Source organism: Podarcis vaucheri, assembly GCF_965113315.1.
Source record: "Podarcis vaucheri genome assembly, chromosome: 9".
Taxonomy (NCBI): Eukaryota; Metazoa; Chordata; class Lepidosauria; order Squamata; family Lacertidae; genus Podarcis; species Podarcis vaucheri.
In genome coordinates this window covers 51788179-51806609 of record NC_138767.1, presented here as the reverse complement: position 1 = coordinate 51806609, position 18431 = coordinate 51788179, and the positions used below count along the sequence as shown (strand labels likewise).

At 40.4% G+C, this 18431-nt stretch overlaps 1 protein-coding gene across 2 annotated transcripts in view; it reads right to left on the bottom strand.

Annotated features, from left to right (window-relative positions):
• The window catches only part of WWC2 (WW and C2 domain containing 2), a 117118-nt gene that overhangs the window by 37999 nt on the left and 60688 nt on the right, over positions 1–18431 (bottom strand). For both annotated transcript variants that reach the window (XM_082237189.1, XM_082237190.1), the window contains exons 6-10: positions 16161–16290; positions 15678–15824; positions 13646–13719; positions 9375–9614; positions 254–343 (exon numbers count right to left, since the gene is read on the bottom strand). In XM_082237189.1, the coding sequence (XP_082093315.1) occupies positions 254–343; positions 9375–9614; positions 13646–13719; positions 15678–15824; positions 16161–16290 (681 nt within the window). The remainder of the gene's footprint in view (positions 1–253; positions 344–9374; positions 9615–13645; positions 13720–15677; positions 15825–16160; positions 16291–18431) is intronic.

The following is an 18431-nucleotide window of genomic DNA, read 5'->3' as shown; positions in this document are numbered from 1 at the left end:
CTGTAACAGCTGTTTCATATAGAAGTTGCTTCTGCTCTGCGGAGTCTGTGGTCTGGGACACAGGCTGTGGGGAGCCAAATATTTATTAGGAGGTACATTAAATTTTTGTGGGGCATAAAAGTAGTTTCCAAGTTAACAACATTCCACCCAAAACAAACTAGTACTATTTCAAAGTAGACATTTTCTGAGCTCTGTTGGACAAACCTCTGTTTTTCTCTTGTCAATAACAACAGTGTAAACAGAGAAACCTTACCTTTTAAGTTGCAAATGCAGGTTAGTAGTTAGTTGACTAGTTTCTTCAAGTTTTTTTACTAATTTATTCCTTCGTTCTTCCAGTTTTAACCTAGAAGATACAAGAACCATAATTATACTTAAAAACTCTTTCGACTTTATTATTCAAGCACATAAAATACAATCCTAAAAACTCTCGCTTCACTGCCACCTTGTATTTAAATAAAGTGGTACCTTGGGTTAAGTACTTAATTCGTTCTGGAGGTCCGTTCTTAACCTGAAACTGTTCTTAACCTGAGGTACCACTTTAGCTAATGGGGCCTCCTGCTGCCGCCATGCCGCCGCCACGCAATTTCTGTTCTCATCCTGAAGCAAAGTTCTTAACCCGAGGTACTATTTCTGGGTTAGCGGAGTCTGAAACCTGAAGCGTATGTAACCTGAACCGTATGCAACCTGAGGTACCACTGTAGTTTAAACAGCAGACAAAGTTCCCATAGAACCCTAATCTTCTCCTTGCTGGTCAAAGTGACAGCAACTGAAGGAACTGTAAAACAGCTTTGCATTGGCAGATAATGTGTGCACCAATAATAACTGATTGAGCAGTATCTGTTAATTAGTTTTTTTTAAAGTTTCCATAGCAATGTCATTCTTATGGCCAGCTGTTGAACATTTGTTTAACAGCAATCTTGCACTAATGAGGATCTATGGCCCATGCCTTTTCTATTTTCTATTTCCTGTGTATATTACACAGTACCTTAAAGCAACTGGTTTCATTTTTAAAAAAATGTTTCTGGCCCAAATAATTGTGATATGCCCCTGATAAAGGCTATAATCTTGTTCCACTAAGCTGCTCAAATCCCACTGACTTCATTTTTTGTGTTGCACTGCAGCCTGAATAGCCAGAGGTGGACAGAGAGTAGTGTTCAATATTATTTAATATTTATTAGCCACTTTTTTCAGAAAAGGAAACTCAAAACCATTTTCAAAAACAAACATTAAAAATAGGCAGGAACAAAACTGATAACCTGGGTCCAGGGGCATTTAAGTATATGGAATACTGACATAACAAAAAATATTTTGAATGCAGTATTTCATGATGTAAAATTTTATTAATAGCCATTAATACACGCTATACATATTAGGCAATTGTGGCTCCATATGTTCCACTGAGCAACTAAGCACATTCCACAATGGCTTCTTCTTCAGCATCCGATGACTGTTTTAATGTGTTGGGGCCAGCAGGGTTGTGGGACCCCAGGGTAGTTAGTAAACTGAAACTGATGCATATGGAAGCTTTTTTAACGGAGGGCCACTGACCCACGGGAAAAGTTAATTGGGGCTGGAGTCACACATGGATTAGAGCCTCCCCTGCCCTCCCCTCTCTTGTTTGTGGTCACCAGGACATGGTGTGTTCTGCTCCAAGTGTGCGGTCTCTTCCTTGACCTCATGCTGCACCTTTGAAACGCAGCATGAAATTAAAGACCAAAGGAAGTACCTTTGCCACCCCCCTCCAACCTAGAGCTGACCAGGAGCAGCACAGACAGACTGGGCTTCTTTGCCTCTGTGCCTGCTGGATGGCACCAAGGGAAAGGCTGTGTGGAAGGAAGCGCATGCTTTTACACACCCCCTGGAAGCAGCACCCAATGTTCCAGCCCAAAGGTGTATTTATAGAGTTGGCTGCCCCTGGCAGAAGAGATCGGCTGCCCCTGCTACAAGGAGTTTCAGGGCAATTTTCACCCTCCCGCACAGTTGTTCTTCAGAAATGCTTTTTTTTCAAAAATGATCCAACAGAATCATGTGCAACGTGTAAGTCTAGATTAAGTAAAATTAATGTAAAGTTGTTTAAACATGTGTAAATCATTCCAATTACAGAATTTCTGTCACAGAATCTCTGTGCAGTTCCATTGTTTTAACATAAGGATGAACTACAGCGCTTTCCTACCAAAAGAGTCAGTTTACCTCCCATCCTGCTCTCACTGGTTCAGAAAAAAAGATTATACCAATAGCGAAAGAGACCTGAACAAAGAAAATGGTTGTGGAAGAAAGGCATGAAGGGAAAATAAAGACCAAATGAAATGCATCTATTTTGGCTTTTATACTGTTTCTTCAGCATTTTGTTGCTCTGAAACATAAAACCAACAACGAATGAAGAAAACAACTGCCATACATTTTCACTACTTTGAAGAGTACAAGAACTGCGGAGACTGTAAAAAGCACAAACATTGAAATAACATTCATTGATGTTTAAGAAAATGCTTTGGACCTTATGCTGCCTCATAAAGATTCAGATGATATTTGCTGCCAAAACCATGATCCAAATTCTGATTCACTGCACATTCAGTTTGTTATCCAAACATTCCAATGCATATCTAAAAGATTCATATAAATGTTAAATATGGGGTAAGATGTTTATTTATCAACGTAGGATTGCTGCAGTATTTTTGCCAAATGTACTTCTAAAGGAATCCTATCACTTAGCATCCATGTTTTTGAAGCCTGATGAAATCTAGGCTAAAGGTTTCACAGCCCTGTTTTTAATGGTGTTCTTATATAAATTCCACATGTCATATTAAATTATTTCTTTTTTCCCAGTGCTGTTTAACAGTTTCCAAATTTATCCAAACCACTCTATTCTTTTTTTAGCTGCTCCTTTGCCTTGGAATATTAAGATATTCTGAATAAAAATTACACTATTCCCCTTTCACCTGAAAAGTTTTAAACTTGTTTTAGAAACCTTTCCTTTGGGAGTCTCCTCTCTGAAATGTCAGGTAGAAGACAAGGTTTCAGATGCATAGACCCCCATCAAAGATACTGCTCTGCATGCAAAATACATACAAGGGTGGGGGGAAGCTTAGCACTAGGGTTTTTCTTTGTGATGCAGACATCTTAAGGGAGGCCCTCTTTTTAAGTGCAGCATTTAAATACAGGTTGAAGTCTATTTCTGTTCAGCATAATGCTCTAAATGGTCCATTAGAGGAGGCCGACAAATGACAAAAGGGAATGTTTCAGTGGATAGCTTTGAAAATTGATCAAAATACTAGGTTTATGTGTTTCCTTGCTTCTGTCCTCTGGATAATGTCCATTTTCTGCTGCAAACATGAATATCATCCTGGTAGGCACTATAGTATACCTGCAATGTCTTATTGGGCAAAATGCACATGACACAGGGAGATCTAAAACTCACCTTCCTATCTCCCTCCTTCTCTCATGCTTTCCCCAATACATCTTTGGAGGAAGGGGCTGCCCTAATTTGATCAGACAAGTAGAGCGGTGGGTGGAGACGCTTAATCCGTTTTGTTGGACTATTTCCCCAATATAAAATACATCCTCCAGGTGCTATTTGATCCATAGGGGGACATTTTAGGCACCTCCTTCCCCTAGTGCCTGGAGGGGAAATCAGTACAGATGGAAAGTGTCAAACCCGCCTCCCCATCCCCATCACTTTCCTGATCCAATTAATGGTCCTCCCTTCTTCACAGTTGTATTAAGGAGAAAGAAACAGGGATCAAACCACAGACCTCTCGGTGTCTTTGGCCCTTATATCAAGCAATGTTTAATAGATTAAAGGTTTGCTTCTTATTCTGCAATATATAAAACCATATAAATGATCTTTGAACAAGAGCAATTGTCCTCGGGGAGACTTAAACAGAGTGTTTGGTGGTTTGGAAGTTCCAGTTTGCATATGCAGTCTGTTTTTGACAAGGGTTCTGGTGGTACGAATCCCTACAGCATAGAAAAGAGTTGTTCGGCTGCATTTTACTAATTATGAGTTTTCTGCTTTGCCTTTTAAATTTGGTGCACCCAAGCCCTTGAAGAAATAAGACCATTTAAAACAGCCTTAACTTTCTTGTAAACCACTCAGAAGTTTTATTACAATCAAGAGGAACAGGAATTATTTAGTTAAATATAAAAAACTTAGAAAAACACTAGAAGTTAGAGGGGTTTGTTAGCTTGGAAGTTCCTGCTCTGCCATTTGGATATGGCCCTCCTCAATTCCTTGAATAAATAGATTTTAAGGGCAGTAGGAGCTGGATGCTGCTTTCTTTATTTGTCTGGAGACACCTGCTTTATAATTGTAATGGTTTTAACAAGGCAGCTAACATTTCTTAGGAAGCTGCAAGCAAATAAAAATAAGCGATTGCTTCCTCAGTTCTGCTCATAACACTTTCTATGTCTGAAAGGATGAATTCTTCATTTTATAGGCTGAAAGAACATTCGTGTTCCTGAGAGTGGGTTAACACTCATTCATATATTAATACCTTGATTTAAAATTTTCTTTTTAATAGGTTGGCCCACTCAAACACATTGCACTAAATGTAAAGTATCCAATTCAAATATTTATGGAACTGTGTTTAAATTACTGGCCAGTTAATAGAGAAGCTATTTCAGGAAATTTAGAAAAACCAAACACACACTGCTGGCAAGCAAGGTCTAGTATATGCATAACTTCATCTCAGAAGTCTGGAGTTTGGCTCTCTTTCAAGACTTGTGGCAGAGGTGGTAGAAGAAATTTATCAGGGCATGAGAACTGGGCATCTTCAGATTTGCTTTGGGTTGAAGGGAAAGCAAGCAGAGGAAATACTTCACAGGTCTCAGATACTTTAAACTAGTTTAGTGGAATTATGAAATATTTTTGAAAACTATCCCTGCTGCATTTTGCACTAGCCACAGCTTCTCGACTTGGCTTAGGGTAGTGCATTATGGCTGTCCAATCATGAAGTTACTAATACATGAGTCACAGTGGCAAGGCTACCCCTGTCCAGGAATGACTGCAATAGGAACTATCAGTTGGAGCTGGTAAAAGAGAAGCTTTACAGTCACAGTCTTCCAGTGACAAAGATGGATCAAGGAGCAGTGTAAAGCTACACACCTGCTTTGAAGGCAGCAAAAACCCATGCAGAAAAGGCATACTCTCTGAGTCCCAGACTCGGGAACTAGCCACCCACAAGACTACCCTGTTGTCAGGATTCAGATCCAACTTTCTGGGCTCATGACCAAATCCAGGCGCCAATTCAGCACTTCCATAGCCCACCTGATTCAGATGTAACAGAGAAGCAGAGCTGATGACACTGCACTGCAAATCCTCTTATGAATGAACCCAAAAGCTTCATACAGATATTAAATAGCATTGGGAACAAGATGCTTTCCTGAGATACCACATGCGTAATTGCCAAGGAGGTGAGGTAGAGTCAATGAATGCAACTTTCTGTCACCAGCTGCGCAGGTAAAAGAAGAATCATTTCAAAACAGGAACTCTAACTCCTATCTTACACAGCTGGTCCAGATTAATCTGATGGTTAATGTTATCAATGGGACACGGGTGGTGCTGTGGGTTAAACCACAGAGCCTAGGGCTTGCTGATCAGAAGGTCAGTGTTTCGAATCTCCACAACAGGGTGAGCTCCCGTTGCTCGGTCCCTGCTCCTGCCAACCTAGCAGTTCGAAAGCACGTCAAAGTGTAAGTAGATAAATAGGTACCACTCTGGCAGGAAGGCAAACGGCGTTTCCGTGCGCTGCTCTGGTTCTCCAGAAGCGGCTTTGTCATGCTGGCCACATGAACCGGAAGCTGTATGCCGGCTCCCTCGGCCAATAAAGCGAGATGAGCACCGCAACCCCAGAGTCGGTCACGACTGGACCTAATGGTCAGGGGTCCCTTTACCTTTACCTAATGTTATCAAAAGCTGCTCAGAGATATAGCAAAACCGTTAGGGCAACCAAGGATGATTAAGTTCTAAACCCACGAATGAACTCAGACTGAAGTGGGTCTAGATAATCACTTTTCTCCAAGTATGCTTGGAACTAGGCTGCCACTACTCTCTCCAGCACCTAGTTCAGGAAAGGGCTATTTGTGATCAGGCAGTAGGTTTCTAATACCTCAAGATCCAGAGTGGGAATGCATCACCATCTCTTTCAAGGTGGCAGACAGCGCCTCCTCCCACAATAAGCTCACCACACCTTGGACCGCCTCATCAGCGCCTACTGGATAGCTTGAATTAGGCATGTCATGCCAGGGTCAAAAGCTCAGCGGAACAGCTACAAACACTTTGTTCACATCCTTGGACCTCAAATGCTGAAACTGATCCCCCAAATTAGACAAGATGGTGCATCGGACACCTCATCAAGACCTCTCAAAATGCAGAGAAAACTTGTAGAAAACCTAATAGTATTTACTTGGCTTTCTGTTCCTCTGTGGCTAGGATAATACCTTGCCAAAGGCAAAACTACGCCAAGCAGACAAAGGGCTTGGATTTGAAAAGCATTAAATTAAAACATCCCCATAAATGTAGATACACACACTTGGGGGCAGAAAGTCACACACCTATTAAAATATCTTTTCGTAAGGGAAAGAATACTGTATGTTCATTTGTATCTGTAGATGCTTGAATATACCAGAACCTTTAGGCATAAAAAAATCAAAAAGCTCTAGCAAAAAAGGTACAAAAGATCCTTTGCTTAAGTCTGGTGAAAAACAAAATTGCTGTTTTTCTCCCCTTGTTTTTCAACAATGATTGAGGGCTCACTCAATCCTCTTTCCTTTGAGGTTAACAAGGATTTTTCTGCACATTCATAATGGTTGCATCCTTGGCAGCAGAGTCCTATATATAAAGGAGGCTCATAGTAGCTTTTCCCTGGCAAATCCAAGCTAGCTTATTAATTAATACTCTTAAATTCAGTGACAGACAAAAGCTAAGCTAGGCAATTTTCACTTTGTGCTTGATATGTACAAAACACTGGTTTACAGAGTTAGCATATACCTCCTTAAAACTGGGCCTTCCCTTTCTGACACTGAACTTAAGACTACTCAATTATTGATGTGATGGTTACGATTATTATTATAAATATTATTAAGCATCCGTCTCAGGGTGTGTTACATTAAGACACAATATTAACAACAGTTTAAAACAACTTACAATCACAAAAATAAGGTGGGTCCTAAAATATATATACCTCAAGCGTTTTAAACAAGCATTCGCAGGAAGCTTTATAATGAAGGTACCAGAAGCACCTCTGTGAGGAAGTTCACAGCATAGGGGCGGTCACAGAAAATGTCCTCTTCTATGACACCACCCCCTGAGCCTCTGAGGACAGAGAATTTACCAAGAGGGGCCCCCTGCCAATCACAGCATACAATATGGTCCTAGGGAAATTCACATGAGCATTCAGGAACCCAGCAGGTTCCATCAGTCTCTGAGGACGGGCCATATTGATGGGTTGCCCACCCTTGGAGAGTGGGTAGTTGCTCAGCTCAAACCTCACCAGGGAATGGTCTGTGCATGACAACAGACTCACAGTGACCCCACCTATCAACCGAGTATTACCACTCAGTTCTAAGGTGAACACCAGGTGAAAGGTATGCCCTGCTACATGTGCTGGACCATTGATGTACTGTACTGAGACATCCCCACGGTTGTCATGAAGTCTTAAGCCAGCCCATTTGAGGCAGCCTCAGCATGGATACTGAAGTCCCCCCAAGACCACTGAGTGAGGGTTCTCCAACACCACATCCAAGACACCAGCTTGGTCAGGCAGGTTGCAGAACAGCAGGATGAACAGTGCAGTAGCAACATCCCTTTTCTATCTCTCTGATACAACACAACAAACAATTCCTCAAACCCAGATGCTGTGCAGATCAGTCTCGGTTACCAGCAATGGCTTTTGCATTGGGAAGTCAGGGAAGCAAATCTGCCCCATCCTACTCTGCCACCCACAACTGGACACAGGGTTGTTCCCAATTGTGTCCTTCTGTTGACGGAAGGCTCTTGGATCCAGTGGAGGCTTCTGTCAGGGGAGAAGAAGTTATTCCCTTCTTCTCCCATATTTTCCAGTCACCTACCACACTGTTCCAAAGGGTTTCTCTAACCCTCTTAAGCAAGGAATGAAGGAATCAACAACAACAAAATCTCCAATAGCCCTTCCACTAAGGGCTCATCTACACATCTGTAGGGTCTGTGATTTATTCTGTTTGTCCTTTGACTTCGAGGCATGGGTCCAGTAGGTTTTTCCTTTCTCCCGCAGCCTACCCTGGGAAAACTCACATTTGAACACTGAACTGCAACAAATGTCAATCGGGTGAATGGATGTTTGTTTCGATTCAGTGCTAAACCACAGGTTTTCCCATGGAAACCAGTGGGACCAAGGAAAACCTCTCAGACCAGTGCCTAGAAGTCACAGGACAAACGAAAGAAATTGCAGACCTAAGAGAAGTGTGGATGAACCCAGACTCCAGACTCCATTAAACCGGAGAGGGTCAAAATCCCTAGACTTTTACTTGTATGGCAATAGCACTGATTGCTGGGAAGAAAGGTCCCTTATTATATTTATCACTGGGTGAAGAGTGACAGCAGCTAAGGAGAGACATTTTGTACACACCTAACATCAAAACATTCCTGCTTTGCAGGAGGGTTGGACTAGATGACCCTCGCGGTCCCTTCCAACCCTACAATTCTATGATTCTATCTACCAGTGCCCTGTATACTTAAAATTCTTTGCTAGACATCACAAATAAAATTAGACTGAAATTCTCATATAAATCCTATTGGCAGAAACTATTATGGTATTCCCCCCATCATTCATTAAGTGCTTGCCAAGTTCAGAAAGCTGATAAGCCATGGCATGGCTTGCAGTGGAAACGAACAGACCCCGGCAGTTGTATGTCTCCCCTTTTGAACTTAAAGCAAGACATTTATTCATTCATTTTCTCATGCAAGCACATGTGTGAATTAGTATCTCTATCAAGCGTAAGAGGTTCCAGTGCTGAAGCAATCGGGACAACATTTGCTGTGAGGAGTTCACACAGGTCGTGGCTATTATCACAAAACCTGCCAATGATGAATTGCACTCTGCTGACTTCCTTCGACTATTTAACATCAGGTCTAGGTTTTCTCATGCTGGTCACAAATGCAAAACATAGAGCGTGGAATAATAGGAACTCTGTGAGTTCTATCACGGTTTGAAGGTCTCCTTGTGTTACTGCCTGGTGGACTAATAATAAATTTAATTAAAATCTACACAGAACAGCTACTGAAGGAAAATGGCCCATCAGGGCGCAGCTCTGACTCTAAAATGAGTATAAAGGTTAAACTGAAGAAAGCGGAACTTAATGTTAGGAGGAAGGAGGGGGGGATGAAAAGAGGGAAATCTTACCTCTCTGTAAGTTCGTCACTAGGTGCGCTTTTCACAGACAGCTCCTCTTCCAGCCTTTTCCTTTCTGTTTCCAGATGCTCCAATTCATCTTGAGTGCGTTTACATGGGGTGACAAACTGAAGTTCTTTCAGAAGCTCTTCCTTTTCATTAATCAGCATCAGCTTTTCTTTCTCAATATCCAGTGCCCCAGGCCAAGCTTCACTTTCTAACTTGGACAGTTCAATCTTTAAGTTTGCCATTCTAATCATATATGCATAAAACCCACACACACACATTAAGGAAGGAAGAAGAAAGTTCAGATGAGCAACAGGCCCCTAAGAGTGAAAAACAACACCTGGTAGAACAGGAACATATTTAGACTTGGCAAGTCAATGGGATGCAACTATCAGGGCAGAATAATCAAACCTACTGAACTAAGAAGCCTTAGCAGCAAATGTATGCCATAATGCTTTTTAGGGGAGGATGATCTTGGGCTAGATTGTATGAAACAGATCTATGTGTGGTGGAGAGCAGAAGCAAACAGCCAATGCTATTAGCTGCCCAGACCAGGACCTAATATTAAAGCAGGAACGACCCATGTAAAATCTAACAAAATCTATGTTAAAATCCAGTGCTTTTTTTCCTAAAAAAATATGTTGAGGGGTACTCTCATTTCCCTACTCAGGTTGAAATACTGCTCCTCAATGAGACCAAACATTGATTCACAAAGTGTTTAGGGGGTATGAGTACCCCTGAGTACCCCCAGAAAAAGCACTGTTAAAATCCTAAGTTTCATTTGGAAAGGCGGCCGTGCAATATGAGCAAGTCTATGGACATAGACCCTGATCAAATGTTATGCCCTCATGTGAATGAATGGCTAGTTGTGTCAGAGGGAGGGCAGACATATGAGTGGCTAGGGAGGCAAAGCTTGCTTATAGAACTCCCATTGCTTCCCATGCTATGTAGGAGACCAAGTGGATCCATTTGATCCCATTTGGCCCTCTGTCATCCCAGTCAATAGCTGGGAGGAGGGAAATGGCGTTATCTTGCAATGTCACCACACAAAAGGACAGACAGACAATGTTTGCTTTGTGCTTAATAATGTGTAAAACTTGATGTGTAATAAAACACTGGCTTAAACAGTCAGCATATGGTATCTTAAGTACTGGCATTTCTCATCCTAGTGGTAGTTTTAGACTGCCTGTCCCATTAGTCATCTGATAGTTGGGTTTATCACACAGTGAGTCAAATCAATTTTAATTTTTTTTAGAAACAGCTAATTTTGAGAAGGAACTCTCTTCCCATTATTGCAATGTAAAAGCTGCAGCTTGCAAATATGTATTCCAGCTGTAGCACTCATTTCATGAAATTTGCTCTCAAAATAGATCTACCTTACCAGCTCTCTCCAGCAGGTAACAATCTCCCTTTACTTAAAGTCTTTCCCTGTTCTTTCATGTACATAGGCTGCATACAGGAATACTGCTAGTTTTTGTTTTAATTATACTGATTTTAAGCAGCTATTATGAGAGATTTGTACTAAGCAATTATTTTATTTTTGTTTTGTAAAATTTTATAATTATTTATTTTATGCCTTACTCTACCTTGGGTAAAATTAATAGAGAGGCATCTCAGCAGTCTCCAGAAATCATACATTAGCCAGCAAATACAAAACCTCTGTTTTTAAGCTCCGACAACAAACATTACAGGTTTATAAACCATTTCCGCAACACACTAAAAAAACTAGCAACCATTTTAATGGGCATAGCATTAGTTTGATTAACCAGAGAAAATACAAGCTAGAACAGACATGATACAAGAAACAGCCTCCTTCTCTTGGGCCACAAACACAAACCGAGCAGGAAACTGCTTTATAAATACCTTTGATTAGCCTTAAGATTGTGGAGATTTTGTGCACTCTATCTAAACTTCAGCTTTAAAAACTGTATAGAATTCAGGTTATAATCATTTGTATTTTAATTTCTTTTTTTAAATTAGTAGATCATCATTTGGAGTATGAAGTCAGTGATTAAATTCATTTTCCTCCAAAAATTATTTTGATTTTGGAAGATGATAATTTGATTCAGAAGATTATTCAGGTGGATGATAATTATTTTGTTTAAGAAATCCACATGGAATATGTATATGGGACATTTTGAAGAGAAGCCTGCCTGACAGCCCAAGACTGATAATGGAATGCAGCAGCTTTATTCTCTGGGTCACTGGTTCAAATCTAGCCAACCTTCGTATTATCTTAAAGTAGCTGCTTTTGACAGCTGTTCAATGACTTACAAGATGAGGTGGCAGTCTCACAGGGGCTTTTTTCTTCACTGCAATGCTGACAGTTATCCGCTATTGTAATTGGCACCCTTGTTAGCTGTCTCATAAAAGGGGCCCAGGATAACAAGGACATGAACACTAAAATGCCCTTTCAACCTTTGAGCGAACATCTTTTTAACAGTGCAAAGTCAATTTATACACACTGCAATATCCCCATCTAATACTGTACTTGCTCTCTGAAGAGGTCTCTGGCCTCTTGACTGGCACTGTTTGTCAATACCAAGTTTCATTTTTAAGGCAGGTTTTTATGTTTTAAATCAATCCAATACCATTTCCCTTGTATATGTTGAAGAGTTTGTTTGAGGCCCCTCAAAGAGTTTCAGGAACTATTCTTCAAACTTGTTAAAATGATGAGGGAGGGAGGAGGATGGCTAATTGAAAACACACCATCTACAATACTGCACACTATAACTGGGCCCTGGCATCAACACTACCTCCAAATCTCTCACCAAATTCCACCTGCGAATACTTTCTTGGACCAACACAACCTGAATTTTTCTGCTCATTCTTTAAACTTGTATTCCTTCCCTGACCTTAACCCTTATCAAATACAGTTCTCTTTCCCATGCCTTTTGTTTTCTCTGCCTTACTCATACTTAAGCTGCTTTTGATCTGGAAGCACGTACAAAACATTTTTGTTCTGTACCACAAATTTTAACTTAGCCATGCACCCACCATCAATTAGAGCAACAGGGAGCAGCTATCTGTGGCTTTCAACTCAGTGAGGAAGATGTGCTTGATTGGATCTCTTGTCACTTGTGGTGTGGGCAGGAAGAATGTCCTTTACTATGCTGCATAGCTATCAAATGACTGGTATCGAACAACAGGGCCAGCCAAAGACATTTTGCGACCTGAATCAAAGGGCAAGATGGTGCCTCCCTCCATTTCATGTACAGAAGCTGACTGGATTGGCAACTAAATCTTAGTTTGACACTGGCAATGGAACAGCACCCTTCAATGGGCAGCAGGTTAATTTAGGGATAACATATAGCTCTAATCTCCAATAGTAGGGAATAGCGTACGGCAGCCATTGCTACCCTAAGCGTTTGCCACCTGATGTGATTGCCTCACTCTGCATATTAGTAGGGCTGGCTCTGTTAAAGAAACATGAAATTGGATTGTCTCCATATAGGCTATTAATACTGAGAAGTCCTTCAAATACACTGAAGTGTTATGATGTGTTCAGTAAGGCCTTTGCTATCTTTTCATTTAAATGGCAGTTTCCAGACACCCTAGCTTAAACTGAATACTTCTTTTGTAGTTTGGGAAGTTGTTGATAATTAATCCCTGCTTCCCCCTCCAACCACAAAAAGAAGTCAAATGCTCACTAGACATGGATACCTAATTCTCCATTCATTCTCCAGCTACCTTTGAATTGATCCTCCTGTTCTACACGTATGTGGACCCACTTTGTACCTTCCATCAAGGTATTTCAGTACACATATTTTTGAAATAATTTAATCTTCATTTAAAATTTGTGGATCGGTCTGAGAAAGTCCCAAAGCACAGCCATCAAGGCTCTGATCTCATGGGCACTAATTATACAAATTATGTTTTTTGTGCATGAAAATCTCCTATCCTTACAGTCATTAATGAAGTATAATACGAGTATACAAGCCAGGAAGTGGAACAGAACTTGCAATAAACGTCCTCTTCTCCTGAACATGCACTTCAATTAGGTCCAATTTCTGCTGCTTATAAGCAGCAGAAGAATTATTTTGTTTCTGGTACTTTCATATTTCATAAATCTGTGTAAGCATACATCACAGAATCTACTAATAGCCCAATACATAAGGTACAATCAGCCTAGAAAGAATAGAAATAAATGATGCTGATAAGCAATGTTTCATGAAGATGCATCCAGTAGATGTCACTGCAAGCATTAGATTGGCTACAAGGTTCATGAACTCTGATACAAATTCACATTTTTAAAAAGAAAAGAATCCAGTCATTACCTTCTTTTGGCTTCTTCGTACTTAAGACTTAGTCTGACCTTTTCAGCTAAATTGGACATAGTCCTGACACCAACCTGTTGAAAGAACCAGCAAGCTTATTGCGTGGATCATTTTTAAATGAAGAGAGAAAGCAATTTAATGAAATATAAGTAGAAACACATTTCAAAATAGTAACCATTGATTTTTCAGCACAAACACTCATAATTACTCAATGTTTTTCTAAGGAATTTACATTCTCAATTGCTAAATCATTTCTGGACAGAATTTAGTACAAGTCAGTACAATTCTGTTTAAGGCCTACTTTGAAGTAACGTTTAATACATCCCAAGTTGTTACTTGCTACTTTGAACTCAGAACTTTGGTGGAGATCAATGAAGTTCAAAGTAGGACTTCAATGAAATCAAGATTACTAAAAACCACATTCAAGTTTGGGCTTCTTCTCAGAAAATCTTAGTACAATCACTTTCACAGCCTTTCATCATGCTACCTTAAAGAAATATGCCAGCATTTGGAAAACATTTGTGGATGTAAACCTATGGCTGACATATGGGTCAATGAGATGCCAAAGATTTTTAAGTCACTAAAGTGGTAATTCCATCAGTCACTTTTAGATGTACAAAAACAGAGATTGGAAGAGATCTTTGCTCACCAGTTTTTGAAACTAGAAAGGTGTCAACTTTATTTTATCACCTACTTATATTTATTTACTTATATACTTATTTTCTTTTTGAGAAAAACTAATACGGACCACTTAAATTCAAGAAATATGGGATAATTTAAGTTATATCTTTTATTTTGAAAGGTACAGATTACAAATGACTGCTTACTGGCTGGGTTCATATGTCTAGATAAAAAATGGTTTAATGTGAATGGACAGTGTGCTACTGCAAGCTGATGAAATTATGGGTACAATAGTACCTTGGTTCTTGAACTTAATCTGTTCCGGGAGTCCATTCAACTCCTGAAACTGTTCAAGAACCAAGGTGCAGTTTTCGACTGGCTACAGGAACTTCCTGCAGTCAAGTGGAATCTGCATTGGACATTCGACTTCCGAAAAATGTTCACAAACCAAGGTGCAGCTTCTGATTGGCAACAGGAGCTTCCTGCACTCAATTGGAAGCTGCGTCAGCCGCTCAGCTTCCGAAAAACGTTCACAAACCGGAACATTTACTTCCGGGTTTGCAGCGTTCAGGAACCGATTTGTTCAACAACTAAGCCCTTCGGGAACCGAGGTGCCACTGTACTTCACCCCTTCCTCACTTCTGTTGCTGCCACACTGCTGGGAAACAAACCATGGTCTGGTTTTTCTCATCTGAACCCAGGCTGGTGGTTTCTTTCTCAAACAAACCTTGGCTTACCATCAGATCTGGAAGCTAGAACGAAGCAGCCCATGGCTTGTACCCTGGTAGCAGCAGAAATGGGGCAGCAGCAGCCCAGCATGCTGCTCATCCACATTAAACCAGTTTATCTTACCTATGGCTTAATGTGATGTGTAAACCAGCTAATTCCCATGCTTTTTACTTTTGAAATGGCTTGCATAGGAAACCGGTTTCAATGTCAGAAAAAAATATTACTTTTACTAAAGGAATTTGAAATATATTTCCTCCAAATGGATGATGGTACTCTTTTGATACAAGACGTGCTATATTATAAATATTTAGCTAGAAAATTTTACTCCCCCACAAAATACTGCAAAGCATACACAGGAGTATTTAGCTTATCATATTTTCTTATGCTTTCACCCACCTGCAGCTTCTCAGAAGCCAGCAACAAAATTGGAAGACAAAACTCTGTTTCTATCACTTTAACAATATTCTTTTGAAACCCAGCTTTCAGAATTCTAAATGTACCACAGAAAAGCCTCTTTCTGGCAATACTTGGTTTCACTATCAGAAAAAAATATTTTAGTGGAAAATATATTAGCCATCTTGATTAGATATAGCAGAAGCCAAGCATTTGACTCAAATCCCCTCAAGAATGTTCTGCAGCTATTTTCTCTCTTCCCCACCTTTGAATGGCATGAAAAACTTACATCACCAGAAATGTCTGTCTGAGACCCTGCATCCAAAGTCTGCCTTGAGAGAGAGAGCTGAGAGTGTGCTGGACTGCACCTCAAATCTGGTTCTGATCTGCCAAAATTTTGATTGAGGAGGAACCTCTCTCTCAGCTTTGCAAGACTCTGAAAGGAAACACAAATAATGATGCACTTTCATGCTTCATTTATTGTAAAAGATCGGCACACAGCAAAAATACATTGGATAGGGGAGCAGGGAAAAGACAAACCATAAAAGGAGAAACGGTGTAAAGAGCTCCCTCAACAGTTAAACATATCCACTTAGGGAATCAACTCAACTGAAGGTTGATCATATTTGCATGAATAAAAGCATTATACGCATATCACAAAAATAAGCTACTACTTCAAGAGGAAAACAAAAAACCATGAGTAGTCAAAACAAAAAAACAAAAATGCAAGAACATTTACCACTAAAGTTGTAGGATAGAAATTCAAAAATACCTGCATTAAATCTTGCTTCTCCTTCTCACCAGAGCTTATAGCCTTTCGGATAGACTTTAATTCATTCACAATGGCTTTGGCTTCACTTAGTTCATACCCACTCTGGCCTCCAGACATTTTTTGGTCAATTCTGTAAAACAGAGACACTGGGGGTAACTGTAGAGAAACAAATATTGTTCTCCAAATTAGGGAAAATAATAGGTAGTTCTAAAGATATTGTTTCCCATAACATAGTAAGGACCCAGCTACATTGGCAAAGAAAAAGATTGTTATATGAGTTGTTTATGCTTTCTAAGACTGTGGCACCAGGTGGCGCTGTGGAGTTCCATTTTTGCCAACCCGATTTCTGGCACCCACAGCACTTTCTCAAAGTACCAAATGAGCCCATTTGTCCAAAAAGGTTGGTGACCCAGTGCTAGGCAAACATTTTTAAATATTCATTTCTAGCCAGACTGGATACTTTCCAGAGGAACAATTTAATATAACCATATGAGTTTTTAAAAAGATTGTTATTGATTTACAATATCTATCTCCCCATCATTCATCAAGAATATTCTCAAAGTGGTTTGCTTAAAAAGGTAAACACAATAAAAATATCTAACGGAAAATATATTAAAACCACCATTTAAAAGACATTATCAACAAACCCAAGAAAACAGCAGCCTTACAGAAGCAACAAAAAGGAAGTGATGCAGCAAACTAGAAAGAAGCAGCAGCATTTTTTAAAATCCTTGGTTCCTTCCCTCTTGCCCCTGCTTCTTCATCTATCCACTTCAGTCATAAATTTATGTTTTCCAACAGAAGGATGCACCAACACTTCAAAGATAAGAAGTAGTCTTCAGCATCAAGTACACATACAATATCTTACACAGAATGCATGCATTGAAAATGCAATGTTTTCTTAACCCTGACATTAAGCTCCCAGTGTTAAAGAGAGTTTGAAATTGCACACATAGTTTGCTATGCTTTAGAATTCATGGAAGAAAAGTGCCTCCGACCTAGTAACACAGGTAGACAGGCAGATGGCTACTTGATACATGCACAGGAAATTAAACATTATCTGTTATAGGAAGCTAAGTTTTCCAAAAGGTGAACACAAGTTCACAAACTGTGAGTGACAATTGGCTCCTATAGAAATCCATGGCAAAGCTCCAATTGATTTGAATGAGAACCATTGTGGCCAAGATGCAACCATGGTAGCACATTAAAATGCACTAGAGGCTTGCAGCCAAAGATATAGCAAACTATGCAAACTCAGGCTCTTGGCCACATGAACTTTTCCTCTCTGCCAGTTCTCCTCTTCCTCCAAGACGTTTGCTTGACTTCTTGCATTCTCCTGCAGCGGTCAGTGCCTCTTCCATGGTTATTTTTGTAGGGTTCTGATTCTTTTAGCCCTCACCCCCCCCCATGATCTTCTACCTTGCTAGCAGGTAGGATAAGAGCACTTAGCCAATCAAGGCCGGAGGCTCTTTTGACTGAGACAGTCATTACAGGAGGCTTTTATCACCACACTGCAATATGGAGAGCAATTGTTACTTTGCGGGTAAAGCCATTTGCTCTCTGCAAACAGAGCAAAATAATGACTGGCTGCTTCTTGGGTTATTGTTGTCAAGACATAGGTGCATTCTTGCAAGCTGAATCACGCTCTCTCCGGATATGTGTAAGTATAGCAAGAAAACCAGAGAAAAAAAACACATTTATCTCAGACAGAGGAGTCTATAGCTTCCTCTGATTGGATATGCAGATGACACACATCTTATTTCTGCTGTTCACAGGGGTCCTAGCTAGTCCAAACCGAAACTGTGGATGGTTTTAACTATGGGAAGCAAGCCATCTTCAATCAAGTTGGGATGGGGAACCTGTGATTCTCCAGTCTGTGGCGGACTTTGGGATCTCATAGTTCAGCAGTGCCCTGTGTGACACAAAAATTCGGTACCCCTTGCCTCTCGCACTCTGTTCTACAGCCTTGCTGTGGCGTCCCCTGCAGCACAGCACCCAGTGCTGCCACACCAGTTGCACCACTCTAAAACCACCTCCAGCATCTTAAAAAGCAGAGACATCACCTTACCAACAAAGGTCCGTATAGTTAAAGCCATGGTTTTCCCGGTAGTGATGTATGGAAGTGAGAGCTGGACCATCAAGAAGGCTGATCGCCAAAGAATTGATGCTTTTGAATTATGGTGCTGGAGGAGACTCTTGAGAGTCCCATGGACTGCAAGAAGATCAAATGCATCCATTCTTAAGGAAATTAGCCCTGAGTGCTCGCTGGAA